The following is a 15,641-nucleotide window of genomic DNA, read 5'->3' on the forward strand; positions in this document are numbered from 1 at the left end:
AGGGAAGAGCAGTCAAACATGGTGAAAAGGGTGGGAACAGGAGGACACTGTGGGTCTACCTTTAGAAAGCCTCCCAGATAATTATCCTATTTCCCACACCCTCTCATTAAGAACCACTGATCTGAATGAAGTTGATTTGTGAATGAAAGGGCCAGTGTGGAGGACACCAGGGAAACTTACATTGACTTTAAAGGAATAGAAACTTTCTATTCAACTTTTTCTTTAAATTGACATCTTCTTTCTTATACACATGAGCAATGTTTAATTTCCATGGCACTAAGTCCTTTGTGCCTCTGTCATCCTCACTACAATCCCATGGAGTTCTTTTGGTTGAAGAGGGAGTTTTTTGTTGTTTTTAATAGATTTTACTTTTTTTGGAGCAGTTGTAGGTTTACTGAAAAATCATGCCGAAAGCACAGAGTTCCCACATATTCTTCACTCACTCCTGCCACCCAGTTTCCCCAATTATTAGCCAACCAATATAGACCATTATTATTAGCCAAAATCCAAAGTTTGCATTCCAGTTCCTGCTTCATGCTGTATGTCACTATACAATCCAATTTTTTGTGAGGAGAAATATATGACTATAATGTAAAACAACCCATCAGCCTGTGTGTGCCTTTGGGTGAGACACATGATCTTTGGGAGCTTTGGATTCTCCATTTTATAAATGGAGCAAAAACATGGACCTTGTAGGGCTGGTAAGAGCATTAAATTAGGTAATAGTGCTAATTAGTTCTTTTTTATCCCTTGTGGGGAATGGATTACTTAATCCAGAGGAAGAAATCTCCATGAGTTTAGAGAAACTGTGATAAAGAATGTGGAAGATTTATCTGTTGGGGATTTTTTTGGTGCCTTTAAAAGTCCACTCTGAGCTGATCATATGCTTCCCCAGCTGCCATCAAGAGCCCATGTCTACTTTCCATGCATTTTCCTATACATTATTTTTCTTTTTTCCCTTTCCTTTATCCCTTATTTTGTTTTTGTTTTTGTATTTCTAAAAGAGAATCTTCTTCAAGACATTTGTAAAACATAAATTTTTAATGTCCATCACCAGGTTGCTTATCACAAATTAAGTTCCAAACGAGATAATCAAGACAAAATGATTACGAGTGTATCTAAGAAAGAAAAAAGTAATAATCATGCCATAGAACTGTGTTTCTCAACATGAAATTGTTAAAATGTGGGCCTTTGACATTATTTTTATGCCATTTTATCCAAGTGGAGTCTGGCATGCTGACAGTTTCACATCGCAAATGCATTTAAGGGCTGTATCAGGCATCTGGTTGGAAAAAGTTTTAACACTTCACAAAATATTCTATTTTTACCTCTGTTGGTCCAATTTTGAAATGGCTAGCAATTCCTTGTGTAATTTGAAGAAGACATAGGAAGGGCCAGGCTGCTTGTATTAGCTCACGTGTATCAGCAGCGTGTCACTTTCATGGGAGGTGAGTACGGTGGGAGGGAAGCCCCACTGTCTTACCAGGCTAATGCCTGCTCACTGGAGGGCTGCCTCATCCTGCGCTAATGAGCATATGCGAGTGATGCAGGGACCACACCCCAAATGGCTGAGCATGAACCCCTGGAAGGAGTGACAACTGAGAGTGAAAGTGCAGCCTGCCCTTCCAAGCCGATTTGGGAGCCAACTTGGGAACGGATTTCAGCATAGGAAAGGGGGTGTGGGGTGACATCGGGACAGTCTGGTAGCCCCATGCTGGGTTACTGTCTCATTTCTGGGCTCTGAAGGACCATGGGAAACCACACGCACTGGCTCCATCCTCAAAGCAAGCACAGAAATGTTGAAGTCTGACCTGCAAACAAATAAAGATTCAGTTCTAATTGTGAAAAGACTAACAGGGAGCTCAGACTGCGATAAACAGAAGGAACCCCTGTGGGTAGGGCCAGATATCTAGAGAGCCAAACTGGGGACTTCAGAGGTCAAGGGCAACACTGGGGAGGAATCTCAGAACAGAGGATGGCTAAGCCAGACAGGGTGATTGAGTCTTGGCTCTGTCACCTACCGGCTATGCATCTTTTCACCTTTCCCTGCCTTGCCTGCCTCATTTTTAAAAGACAAGTTATAATGGAATCTTCCTAATAGGGTGGTTGATGTAATAAATGAGTTCAAATCTGAAAATTTCTCATAGCAATATTGAGCTGGGTGGTACATGCTCCATAAACATCACCCTACCCACAAACACACACACATACACACACACACTAAATTACAGCGTCCCTGACCTGGAGGGAGAGTGTGTAGAGGAGTAGGGGATAAGGTGGGTGAGATAGGCAGGGCCATATCTTATACGGTCTTGGGGCTTGGATTTAACTTCTAGAGCAAAGGAAATTCACTGAAGGGCTTTAACAGAGGTATGTTGTTTTATCAGGATAGAGAATGGAACAGGGAAAGTGACAGCTGTTGGATCTGGGAGGGAAGTTTTGAGGCTGTTTTAAGAGTCTGGGAGGTGATGGTGAAGGCTAACTTCCATGTCTGCTCAACGCGATGGAAGAATACTGAAGCCCAAACCTGCTGTCTTCCTCCTACCATGCCCGTGAACTCCACCTCTGCAGTCCTCCCTCTGAATCAGTGTGGAATGTAGCACTGAGATTTGTTTGAGCACTTACTCATTTCCAGGTGCTTTTAGTGGTCCAAGCTTACGTAATTGTCATGATGACTTTGTAGGAAGTTTTCTATTAGCCCCACTGCATAGACAGGAAAACTGAAGCTCAGAGAGATCATGAAAATTGCCCCAAAACATCGCAGCAACTGGTCAAACAAGAATATAAACCCAGTCTGTGTAACTCTAAAGAATTCTTGATAATCTATGCTACTGATGGGCTAGACTTCTTTTAGGTGTCATGGCAACACAGAGATGTATTTCTCAGAGGTAATATGTCATCAACTCTATGTTATCAATAAGGGTCTTGATTAGCTGGACTTTTAAATTTAATTTTAAAGAAGCTTTAGATTACACAAATGATACATAAAATATACAGGGGATTCCCATATGCCCCACCTCCTCCCCCTCCCACACTTTTCCACATGAACATCTTTCATTAGTGTGGTACATTTGCTACAATTGGTAAACACATACAGAAGCAAAGCTACTAACTGGGGACTCTCATTTACATTACAGTTTACACTTTGCCCGGCACAATTTTATAGGTTATGACAAAATGTATAATGACCTGTATCTGTCATTGCCATGTCATGCAGGACAATTTCTTGCCCTGAAAATGTCTGTATGTGACACCTACCTCCCCCTCAGAACTGCTGGTGGACACTGCCCTTATATCACTGATAAAAGTTCTTTCACTGATGGAATAATACTATAGTAGAATAATAAGACTTTTGAGGCAGCGGAACACAGATCATAACAGCTGTGATTGGCAGGAGAAGGGGAGAGAGGGAGAGGAGAAGTAGAGGAAAGACCTGGAACCCAGGGCTTTACTGAAAAATGCAAGCCTTCATGAGCAGTCCTGGCAATCAGGACATAAAATGAAGAAGGCTGGGAGGTGGGGGTGTGGGAAGCAGCATAATAATGAATATAGATGCAAAGAGAGATAATATGGGGAAATCTATATATCTCTCTATATACACACATATACAAATGTATCATTTTAACATAAGCTTTTTTCTAGCATCCTTACAATTGATTATAAGTGTGAATGAACAGATTCCTTTGCAACATTTTACAAAAGAGAGTAAATAAACTGTAGAAAAGTGCAACCTCTAGCTCCCAAGCTAACTGTCCCCCAGTCAGGCACTCAGCCAACAGGAGAGCGTCACTGCAAAGCAGCCTTCTCCACTTAGTCTAACACAGCTTCTAGAGTGCAAAAGGCAAATTTCATCTATGTCCATTCAGTTGAGCAAATGCTGTGCAAAACCTGCCCTATTTCATATTCTGTGCTTGGGGCTGGTGATTCTCAGCAGGCTCAGAGTCACCAGGTGGTGAGTGAGAGTGGACCAAACCCCTGCAGTGTGTGGGCAGTGCCTTTATATGGCACCTCATGGGCTAAAATAGAGAGGCATGCCAAGAGCCACGGGAGCACAAACTCAGTCTCTGTGCCTTTCCTTGGGGTGAGGAGTGGGCAAATAGCCCATAACTCCGAGGAAGGGGAGTTGATGTTGAAAAGACCAATCTCATACTAAGTGTCTCAGCATACAGGGAAATAATCACTCTGGGAATTCATGATCTTTCCAACTTCCCGTCTCCAACCACACTGGCCTCTTTGCAGCCCCTGGAGGCACCCCACCATGGAGTGCCTCTTGTCCCTCCAGGAGACACAGGTCCCTCTCTCCCATGCGTTGTTCAATACCAACGCCTTGCTCGCTCCTTCAAGGGCGAGTGTCTGAGTGTGCCCCATTTGAATGGAGTCAGGACTTCTTGGTGGGTCCTGCAGCTCAGCTTGAGGAACTCTGATGGTCACTGGATGCTCATCCTCAAATCCCACTCCCCAGTGGAGAGCCAGGCACAGGGGCAGATGGGAAGTCATCAGAATAGGGGCTGACTGCACCCTTTGTACAAATGGAGAAGTTCAACTAGGACGCAAGAAGATGGAACAGAGCAGAACAGGAAACTTGGCGCCAGCTGGGCAGCCCCTGGGAAGTCAACCATTGAAAAAGCATCCTTTAGGGTGAGAAGGTGGAATATCAGCAGGCTGCTTAGTACCTGGGGCTCTCCAGTCATTCCCATCACTACTGACACTCTCAGGGACTAGAACTGGTTTAACAAAAGTAATATGCCAGGCACAGTGCCAGCAGTTTCCATATATCATCACTGTATACTAATCCACGCATTTATTTTTCACAGCAGTCTTCTCTGATGTATATGATTATCCCCATTTTGTGGATGAGCAAACTGAGTCAGAGAGGTGAAGTTGCTTGCCCAAAGTGACCCAGCTAACAAGTTGTGGCCGTCAGATTTTGAAACCCAGCATCACATCAATGTCATTATGTTCACAGCTCCGTGATTTGTGGTGACTTCTTCCATGTAGCCTCCATTTGGCTCATGTCAAAGGCCATTTCAGAGGATGAGATAAAGAGGCTCAGATTCTGGGCATGGTGGGAGTTTGAGAAAATGGTCTATATCCCAACTCTTTATTTTTAGGGTCCAGTAAGACACTATCAATCTACTGGTTAGAGCTATAATATGGTAGGAATAGGAACAAATGGTGAAATTGTGTTTTTACAACTAACTGCAGTGAAGTTTGATTTACTTTTTCTTTGTTTTATAGAATTTCAGTTTTCTAGATACTTGGTAAAAAAACTTAATTTATCACTGTGTATGCTTAAGCTGAGGAACTTAATTGCTTGGTGAATAATGGAAAATTGAGTTTTCCTGGATGCTTGATTTCAAATAACACTAATCTCACCCCTCCATACACCCATCTACCACCACTCCACCCACAGAAGATAGTATATAATGAATCCATTTCAAGTTATAATTAAGTAGTCTTAAATGTTCCTATTATAAAAATAATAAATGCTAGTTTTAAAATCCTTATAATAAAAACAGGAAAAAGAAAGTGAAAATAACCTAACACATCCCAAATGCAGATGCTGTTACATATTGGTCAATGGGCATTCAACATTTTCTTTTTCTTTTTTTTAAGATTTATTTTCTTTATTTCTCTCCCCTTTCACTCTCCCCTTCCCCCCACCGCGTCTGTTCTCTGTCCATTTGTTACGTGTTCTTGATTTTATCCACTTCTGTTGTTGTCAGCTGCATGGGAATTTGTGTTTCTTTTTGTTGCGTCAACTTGCTGAGTCAACTCTCCGTGTGTTCGGTGCCATTCCTGGGCAGGCTGCACTTTCTTTCACACTGGGCGGCTCTCCTTATGGGGTGCACTTCTTGTGCATGGTGCTCCCCTATGCGGGGGGCACTCCTGCGTGGCAGGGTACTCCTTGTGCACATCAGCACTGCGCATGGGCCAGCTGCACACGGGTCAAGGAGGCCTGGGGTTTGAACCGTGGACCTCCTATGTGGTAGACGGATGCCCTATACACTGGGCCAAGGCCGCTTCCCCAACATTTTCTATATCCTGCATGTTTGTTTACCTAAGTCATGATCAAATGATCTTCTTGAGTTATGTTTTTCTTGCTTTAACATTAATGAATGAGCACTTTTGTATATTAAAAGCAAAACTCCAGCATAAGATAGAGAAGGGATTGAAAAGATACCTTTCATTAACCATCCTTGTTCAGATAACAAGTCTTTCTTCACTAGATCCTTTTCTGTTGAATGCAGAGGGACCCTCAGCATACTTCTCAACACAGGGTTCCTGGAAGATAGTACCATTCAGTCAGACTTGGCCTGGTAGACAATGTCTGTTTTTCATCACTGACTTTGAGTTGGACAGGAGGGATTCAATGGCTTCAAAGGTCCAGAGCAAATTAATGAGGAGGATACATCTGGAGAGATGATTACAAATTTAGCATCTGACACAGTAGAACCTGACATAGACACTTATGATAGTCTCACCCTGTACCCTCAAACAAACCTGACATCTCACTAATGAGAGGCTTGACTTCTTCGCTGATGATCAGTTGACCTTGACTCAGTGTGTGGATGTTGTTTGTAAATGAATAATCTCCCTGCGTCTGATTAGGTGGGTTGAATCTGTGTGATTCCAACTGAGCCAGGATTTTCTAGATGTCAAGCCCATTCCTGTGAGTTGGACAACACCTAAGAGATGGAACAGGAACAGCAATCGCAAGCATATGCACTGACTTCCCTCTTCCTCTTCTCTCTTTGTGCCCAGAATCAGATGTTGCTGACTTTGATGGCCGCAGCTCCCTTCTGTACAGATTCAATCAGAAGCTAATGAGCACTCTGAAAGATGTGATTTCTCTGAAGTTCAAGAGCATGCAAGGAGACGGAGTCTTATTCCATGGAGAAGGTCAACGAGGAGACCACATCACCCTGGAGCTCCAGAAAGGGAGGCTTGACCTGTACCTCAACTTAGGTAGGGTCAAGCTGTGCTGCTGTCCTCTCTTTCGGGCTGTGGGAAGTTCCTTTTTGCCAGGTCACAGCTCCTTACACTTCTCGTGTATCAGAGGGAAGGCACTGGAGTACAGTCTAAGGAACATATTTTCCATCCAGGTTGGGGTAGAAAACTACCGTATTTGAAATGTTTAAATCATAAACCTGTCCTGGCACCCTCATGGACCAGCCTTTGTAGAACAATGGGGCCTGGATACTTACGAAATACCTGCAGTGTGTTAGCAATCTGTCCAATCCTCCATCAGTCCCAGGGAGTAAGTAAATATCACTTGCAGTTCGCAGATAGGATCACTTGTCTAATTTATTGCTACCATTAAAATCTGGTATATCTAACTAGGTTTTACTATTATCTGCAGTTAATAAAGCATGTGATAACTGCAGAAAACTTGGGGGGGGGGGAATGAAAATAATTATAAAGATGGAAAGAAAAGTTACTCCAAATTCTACAACCCATTCCTTCCTGCAGATGAGGTTTTGGTATATTACATAAAACTTGTATTCTTTCCATTTTGCCACACATGAGAACTGTTCTCCAAAATGAGAACTGTTCGTATAGCAATGCCACTTTTAAAAAGTAATGAATAAACAAAAGAAAGAAGGAAGGAAGGAAGGAAGGAAGGAAGGAAGGAAGGAAGGAGGGAGGGAAGGTGAGGGGAGAGGAGAGAAGGGGAGGGCAGGGGAGGGATGGGGAAGGGGAAGTGGAAGGGAAGGTCCAGGTTAATGTCCTCTATACAGAACCATATTGGGCAAATTAAGGAGGAATTTTGTCCCTCCCTAGTTGACATCCACATTCCTTCAGTTTTTCCTTTAGCAACAATTCCCCAGTGTTGGGGCACTATTTAATTCTTGACTACACAATTCAGAAGTTCAGGCCAGTAGTGGAAGAGATCAGCACATTGCCAGGGGCTGAGCATGGTCCTTGGGGACAAACCAAGGGTGCTGTGGTGCTTTTCAGGGGGTGCTCTCTGCTTACTCTACTAATAGCTCTGTCAAGTTACCACCTTACCATGGCTGACCTGGACAGGACCAGTTCCATGGTGAGTTGGTTGCCCTTTGATTACTTTCTTAGGGTAGTACAATGATATTTTCAGAGACTCTACTGGAGAAAGACTTTTTTTCTTTCAAACCCTAAGGAAGTTAAGAATATCCCCCTTCTCATTTTTGGTACACATCATTCAGATCAGTCCATGGTCATCTGCCTTCCATAGAATTAGAACAATCCAAGCCTGTACATGGGGTGGGAGAATCAAAGAACAGAGATATTATGTTAACAGAGAATGGGCATCAATAGTGCATTTCAGGTCAACCATCCTTACAAAACTCAGTGACTTTGAACTGAGGCAGAATGTTCTGTGATCCATGATGCATGCAGTTGCAGCAAAGAAAGAATCCTGGAATAGCATAAGAATGCAGAACAGGGGCCAAGAATAAGATTCAGAGTCCAAAGAACCGGACTCCACAATCAATGCATTGAGGTTTCAGTGAGAGTTCTTCACATTCTCACCAAGAGTCCAATGAACATTTACTTCAGCCCTTTTATAATCTGGGCATTTTAATAAGTCAATTCACTCTTATTTCTGGAATGCTTATTATGTTTCTGGAATTGTTCTAAATACTCTGGAAGATCTTTTAACGGTGTCATCCTCTGAGAGCCCACACTTAAAACACTGTGCCGGATATTTTAAAATATAGGTTTCGTTCAAATCACATGGTGGTTCTTCAAGCCACAGCAGGAGCCCATTTTCTAGGTGAAGGAAATCAGGGTCAGTGACATCCAATCTTATGCTCAGGGTTACATAGCTGCATGGTTGTAAACGGATTAAAACCCTTTCCAGTCCTACCTCATTGTCTTGTCATTAATGGCTGAACATTTATATTAAATGCCAACCACTTGCTATTCATGTATTAAATTATGAGAATGGAGATATTAGGGTGGGACAGAAAATTCCAGGGATGCTTCATCAGTTAACCTTGATTTAGCTGGAAATTTTATTATGAAGGTGATACGAAGACAAGCATTTCAGGCAATGTATCTGTGGGAGAATGTACACAACATTTTTCATAAACACTACAATATGTGCAGTAAGAATACATTGAACAAGTACATTAAGCCATGCAACAAACACTGGGGATTGAAAGATGGGCTTACTATTTTCAAGGAATTCAAAGTTAGTAAAATCATTATTTCCATTTACCTTCAAACTGAACCTTCCAACTGAATTATATTAATGAAAAATAAAATGATGGTGAGTCATCTAAAACACTTAACATAAATGACTTAAGGTAGCATTTTCTAACCTTACAAAATCACCAAAGATGGATACTAAGAAGTCCGACTCCCAGGTCAGACTTGAGCAACAGCTCCTAAATCAGTAGAGTCCTTTTATTCAATAAAATTTAGAAAGTTCCTAATGACTAAATCCATGTATTTCATTGCTTTAATGATACATAGATATTTGCTCTGGTTTGAGGGTCAAGCCTATTATAATTGCATGGCTTCTTCTTATATTATTATATTTTTCAGGAGGTCTCATTTGGGTACTGAGGAGACCATTTATTAACCCTGCATATTGCAAAGGAAGGGTGCAAGGGGGTACCTTTACATTAAATGCTAGCCTAAGGCAAAACACTTAAGGAGATGAAGTTTGCCTTTTCATTCTACATCATTGTCTTCCCTCTTCCTGTTATTCCTTGTTATTTTCTTCTGAAGTCTGCAACACTATCAAACAAAACCTTTTCTACAACCATCCATTCCTACTAAGCTACATAGCCCACATATATGTGTATGGTGGGGTAGGGATGGTGAGAATGCAGGAAATGAGGGAGAGTGGGTGTGTCTTAGTTTTTCCAGTAAGAGTATTAAAAATATATCAACTTTGGAGTCAGACAGAGCTGGCCTCCAATGCTAATTCTTTGTTTTGGTGGGTAAAGCATGTGACCTTTTTGAGACAGATTTCCCATGGTTATACACAGGAATATTTGAAATAGCATATGTTAGGTTTGTGTTCTCTGGAGAATCTTGATGAATGGAAGTGAATAGAAGTATTGATAATCTGAAAAATGAAGGTGGCAGGATAGATTCTGAAAATCTGATAGAAGAAAGTATGGGGAACTTCCATATGTGTGGCCTCCTATTTCATCAATAGTAAAGCAAGTGGTTTCCAAGAGGTACTTTTCTGGATGAAATACAGTCTTCAAAAAGAGAGGTTACTAGCCCTGTTGTCTAAGGATTTCCAAAATCAGCAGAAAGTGAAAGTTAAAAATGGCATTTCTGATTCAGCTGCTAAATTAAGACCAGACAGGAAGACTTAAACTAGGCTTTGGGATGAAAACACTACAATAAGGACACCTTTAGCCAGAAAACATGGGCTGTAAGACTGAAGAAATCAGAGTGCTTATCCACCGTACACTGGGAGTGAGGAAAGGTGATGGAAACTTTAAGTCAGAAATGTTTTATAAATATTTCAAGTTTCCTGTAAGAGTTGTTAAATACCTTATGCCCGTCTTGGGTAGTGCTTGTATTTTTTTTCATTTTAACTACATCTTGAATCACACAAAAGCAAGTTTTTACTTAACTCAAAATAAGTTTTTTCCACCCAATACATTCATTTCCAGTGATTATCTTGTCTGGTTGTTGTTGCTGTGTGTTGTCCTCCATGATTGCCTATGAGGATTTCTATCTTGCTTTAATAAGTAGGAAAATGGTTCAAGTTTGTAGTTGAATCTCAAGTGCCACTGAGATAACACTTGAAATGTATCTTCCAGGATAAACTTGCAAAATTGGGTTTTATAATCTCCTGGGAACTAATTTTTTATTGTAATTTCTAATAACCCACATATCAAGGTAAGGCTGAGGATTTGCTTGGAATCCCATTCTTCCTTCATCTTAATGTCTAGTATAGATATAATTCTAAATAAACATCTTTCTTGAAGAATAACCATTAATCCCAGTATTCATATTGTTTAGCCAACCCTCATGTTTCACTTAGTTTTTTTAATACAGGATTTCTGGGTGTAAACATGGGATAAGGAATGAAGTAAAATTGAAACTCATTTGAGACTGCCCCATTTAGGTCAATTAAGAAGTTACTGGTAATGTAGGAGGTATTCATTAATATACATAAACTGATTTATAGTTTTCAGTGAACCAACTCTGTAGGATGAGAATTAATTTTTAATGAAGTGTATTTATTTCCCCCATTAACAAAGATAGTTATGCTACTCTAAAAACCAAATCAACCAACAAACAAAAAAGGTAAAAGAATATCAAAACATCTCTTATTATTTTGGTTAATTCATTCCTGGGTTTTATATGCATAGTGCTTATTATTCCTTTTCCATAGTTGTACTTAGTCTATATTTATATTTTTATCCTGTTTTCTATTATTTAAATCAGTGAGGTATAAATTGTTGAATATCATTTTTAATAAACATCACTTTTGAAATAAACGCTTCCTAAATATCGTTTTTATAACTCTATAATATTCCATTTAGTGACTCTCACTGTTTATTCAAAATGGCCTTTTCTCTTTTCAAATTATGAATCATAGGTGATCTCCAGTTATTTAATCAAAAGACATTTCAATTTCTTTTCAAATTTTAATTGTTTTTCAAATTTCAGTTCACATATTTTCTCCAGACATATTTCCAGAAAGCAGGTATTTTAGTTCCCCAGCTGCTAAAACAAATACCATGCATTAGGTAGGCTTAAGCAATGGGAATTTAGCATTGGTTCATGGTTTAGAAGCTAGGAGAAGTCTAAAATTGAGATGTCATCAAGGCAATGATTTCTTCCTGAAAACTGAGGCATCTTGACACTGGCTTCAGATCTTTGGTCCTCAGTCTTTCTGTCACATGGTAGTGCACACAGTCTTATCTTCTTTCTCATCTGAGTTCCATTGACCTCCAGCTTCTGGTGGCTCCTCGTAGCTTCTCTCTCCATCTAAAATTCACCCTGCTCATGAATTAGTGATTAAAGCCCAACTTGATTCAGTTGGGCCACAACTTAACTGAATTTACATCTTCAAGAGATCCTACCTACAATGAGTCCACATGCACCAAAATGTGGACAAAGACCAAGACCACATCCAATCTGAGGTCCACAGTTCATAGCAGGTTACTAAGTAAAAAGTTATGAACATTTTTTAGGGTCCATAATACTTATTAACATATGTGCTGCAAAAAGATTTACGGGATTACATTTCGCATTAGCTTTCAGCAATATAAAAGAAGTGGTGAAGTAATGAATACTAAAAACAAGGAACAATCCTAACCACCTTTGAGGAAGGGTCAACACGTTGCTTTAGGTATTCATAAAAATTTCATAAAGTATTTTGCATGAGACAATGTATATTAATCAAGGCTTATGATTTCATTAAATTTTTAGCCCCCAGAAGTCTTAAAATTGTGAGGAGCATAATTTTGGATGGAATGATGGTAACATACTTTAAGAGCCAAGGATAGGAGACCAGAAAAGAAGGGCTTACTTTTAAAATCTTGAGATGACTAAGGATGTGGTTCCAACCTGCCTCAGCTTGCTCCTGTCCCTGTGTTCTGGGCCACCTGGGTAGCAGTGGAACTTGGCAGCAGTGGGTGAAAAGAAACTTTGGTGGCAACAACCAACTTGTAAATTTATTATTAAGTTCCGGGATTAACATGAAGATTCCAATCTATGTGTTCAGAGAAACTTGAGCTAGTCAACATAGCAATGGACTCATCCAAGTTAGTATTTTTTTTTTTTACATTTGAAAACTGTGCACCCTATTTCTTAAACAACAATATCAACCAAGAATTTTCAAATAGTAGCCATTTAACCCAAAAATTAAAAGTAGAAACATAGCTCACACCACACAACACAATAAATTCCAAAATTAAATGAAGTAGAGGAAAACCTGGGAGAATTCTTTAATGAATCTAGAATGGAGAGAACCTTTTAAACTACAGTGCAAATCCAGAGGTCTTAAATGAAGAAAACCGTGGATTATCAATATAAAAAGTGTCAGAGTGGTAAAACAAAACAACACAAAACAAAATGTCAAAGTCAAAATACAAATGAAGAACAGCAAATATTTACATCCAAAATTCATATCACAGAAAATGAGCTAAACGCAAATCAGTAGGAAAACCGGTAGAAAAAAATTAGTATTAACTAAAGTTCGTAGTTTACATTAAGGTCAACTGCTTATGATGTACTGCTCTGTGGGTTCTAACAAATATGCAATGCTGTCTAGCCGCTGTGGCAGTGTTATACAGAACACATTCACTGCCCTAAAAATGACCTGCTCCTGCTTCCATCACCATCATCCCCGAGCTTTACTATCTCTTTAGTTTAGCCTTTTCCAGAATGTCCTATAATAGGAACCATACTGTATGTAGCCTTTACACAATGACTTCTTTCACTTAGCCATATGCTCTTAAGTTTCCTCCATATCTTTTTGTGGCTGGACCACTCACTTCTTTTTAGCACTGAAATATAATTCATTATATGGATGCTACCCAGTTTGCTTATCCATTCACCTACTGAAGTGCAGGAAAATGTAATCTTTTACCTAACAGGCAAAAACAGGAAAAGTTTTAAGATATTTTTTTGGCAAGCTTGTGGGGAAATGTCACTCTCATAAACTGCTAGCAGGGAAACCCTGTACACTAAAAGCGTACAACACTTTTAGATGGCAATTTAGCAGCGTCTATCAAAATGACAAATATGACAACCTTTAATTCCCACTGAAGACTGTATACTACAGATATGCTTGCCCACATGCAAAATGATCTCTATGTACAAGCAGTTTTAAATATCAAAAATAGATAGAAAACCGCCTAAAGTTATCGGGAAGAAACTGGTTAAATCCAATATCCTACATATCATTCAATGGAATGCTATGCAGCCATCAAGAAAGTTAAGATAGCTCTTCACGTTTTACTAATGGATGATTTCTAGGATGTATTAAATGGCAAACAAAAGGTGCAGAAAAATGCGCATCAGATTTTGCCATTACAGTAAAACTTTAAATGAGGGGAAATCAAGAACATCTACCTCTTCTGACTTCCATATGCCTAAGAATTTTCTGGAAGCATAAACAAGACAATAATAGTGATTAATGATAGAGGCAAGAGAGCTGAATGAATGACAGACAGGGATGGAAGAAAGATTTGGTATTCTATCCAAAAGTTAAATAAAAATTATAGTTAGCTTGACCTGTGCATAATTATATTGATCTTTCAAAACAGAAATCATAGTATGGACTGACAGTAAAATATTTTACTCATTATTACTGGCTTTATTAGGGAACTCAGTGGATCATTAAAACTCATACATTCTTTCTCTCACACACACAAAACAAATAAATGGGGAGGAAAGCACGTGATTCCTTTCCACCTTTCCATGTTTTTTGGTTTGTTTTGTTTTTCCTTTTCTGATATACATTGGCTTTGGATTTTCAAATCTTTGATCTTTTGGACTTACTAAGAAATACTTATGTAATTCCTTTCCCCCATTAAAAAAAGGGGGGGGGCAGATATACCTTAGGTGGTTGAGTGCCTGCTTCCCATGTATGAGGCCCTGGGTTCAATCCCTGATACCTCCTAAAAAAAAAAGTGCCCTTCAAGATCAAAGTGAACACCTGGTATTAAATCTATCTTAGTTTTTACCTAGAAGCAACATTTTCTAAATGCAAACTAAGTTTCCTTTTAGCCATCATTAGCACTTGCACAAATTTTACTTTATAAATAAAACATATGCATGTGTGTGCATATATACATGTACAGTCAAGTGTATGTGTGTCTGGAGAGTGAACGAGAGATAGAGAGATGGAAATGTGCTCTTAGTTCTGTTCCTTCTATCATCACTGATACCACTTTTCACCCACTTGCTCAAACAAGGAATGTGGAAATCACCCTTGGTTGAATCTTCCCTTCATCTCCCTATCCACCCAATATCCACGTGGACATCTGTGGCCACCACACGCTAACTCTTGGTCACCATCCAGCTCTCCCTGCTGTCCCTTTTGCTCTCTCTTTCAGTAGGCTGACCTGTCTCCCATCTAGACTTATGCCTACAATGTCTGAAGCAACCTCCAGCGTACCAGCCTTGCCTTCCAATCCATTCCTCATATGGCCAAAAGTACCTTTTCTCAATGCTAATCTGCACTGGTCATCTTCATTTTACTAGAGCACCCATGGCTCCCCTTCCTCTGAGGTGCAATACGAAATTTTTCTTAGCACATAGTCCTGGATGCTGCAGATTGGACCCACGGCAGGTGAATGTCTGCTCTGATACTCTACTTCAGGGTCTCCCTCTGCCAGTTTTCCTTATACGTCCAAACCTTGGCACAGGCTTCCCCTGACTGGGTAACAAGACCCCTTCCCTTGGTCAAAATTGAGGCTAGTCACTGCTCCCTAGAGGAGAACTTTGCAGTCCCCTACCCTGAATTTTCACCATGCATACCACCTGCAAGCTTTTAATTGATTTATTTATTGAGAGTCTCCACGCCAAGGCCTTCAAGGACGGAAGCGTAGCTTTTAACTCTCTCCCTTTTTTTCAATATAAGGCATGGTGGTCAGCATAGTGTAGATTTTAATACAAAGTAAAGAAGGAAGGGAGGGTGGGAGGGAGGGAGGGGGGTGGACGGAGGGGCA

The 15,641-nt window shown here is 40.1% G+C and overlaps 1 protein-coding gene across 1 annotated transcript in view; it reads left to right on the forward strand.

Moving 5' to 3' along the window:
* The window catches only part of CNTNAP5 (contactin associated protein family member 5), an 810,000-nt gene that overhangs the window by 363,846 nt on the left and 430,513 nt on the right, over positions 1 to 15,641 (forward strand). Inside the window, exon 5 of the mRNA XM_058301170.2 lies at positions 6,766 to 6,969. Within this exon, the coding sequence (XP_058157153.1) occupies positions 6,766 to 6,969 (204 nt within the window). The remainder of the gene's footprint in view (positions 1 to 6,765; positions 6,970 to 15,641) is intronic.

This window comes from Dasypus novemcinctus, chromosome 7, assembly GCF_030445035.2.
Source record: "Dasypus novemcinctus isolate mDasNov1 chromosome 7, mDasNov1.1.hap2, whole genome shotgun sequence".
NCBI classification, from domain to species: Eukaryota; Metazoa; Chordata; class Mammalia; order Cingulata; family Dasypodidae; genus Dasypus; species Dasypus novemcinctus.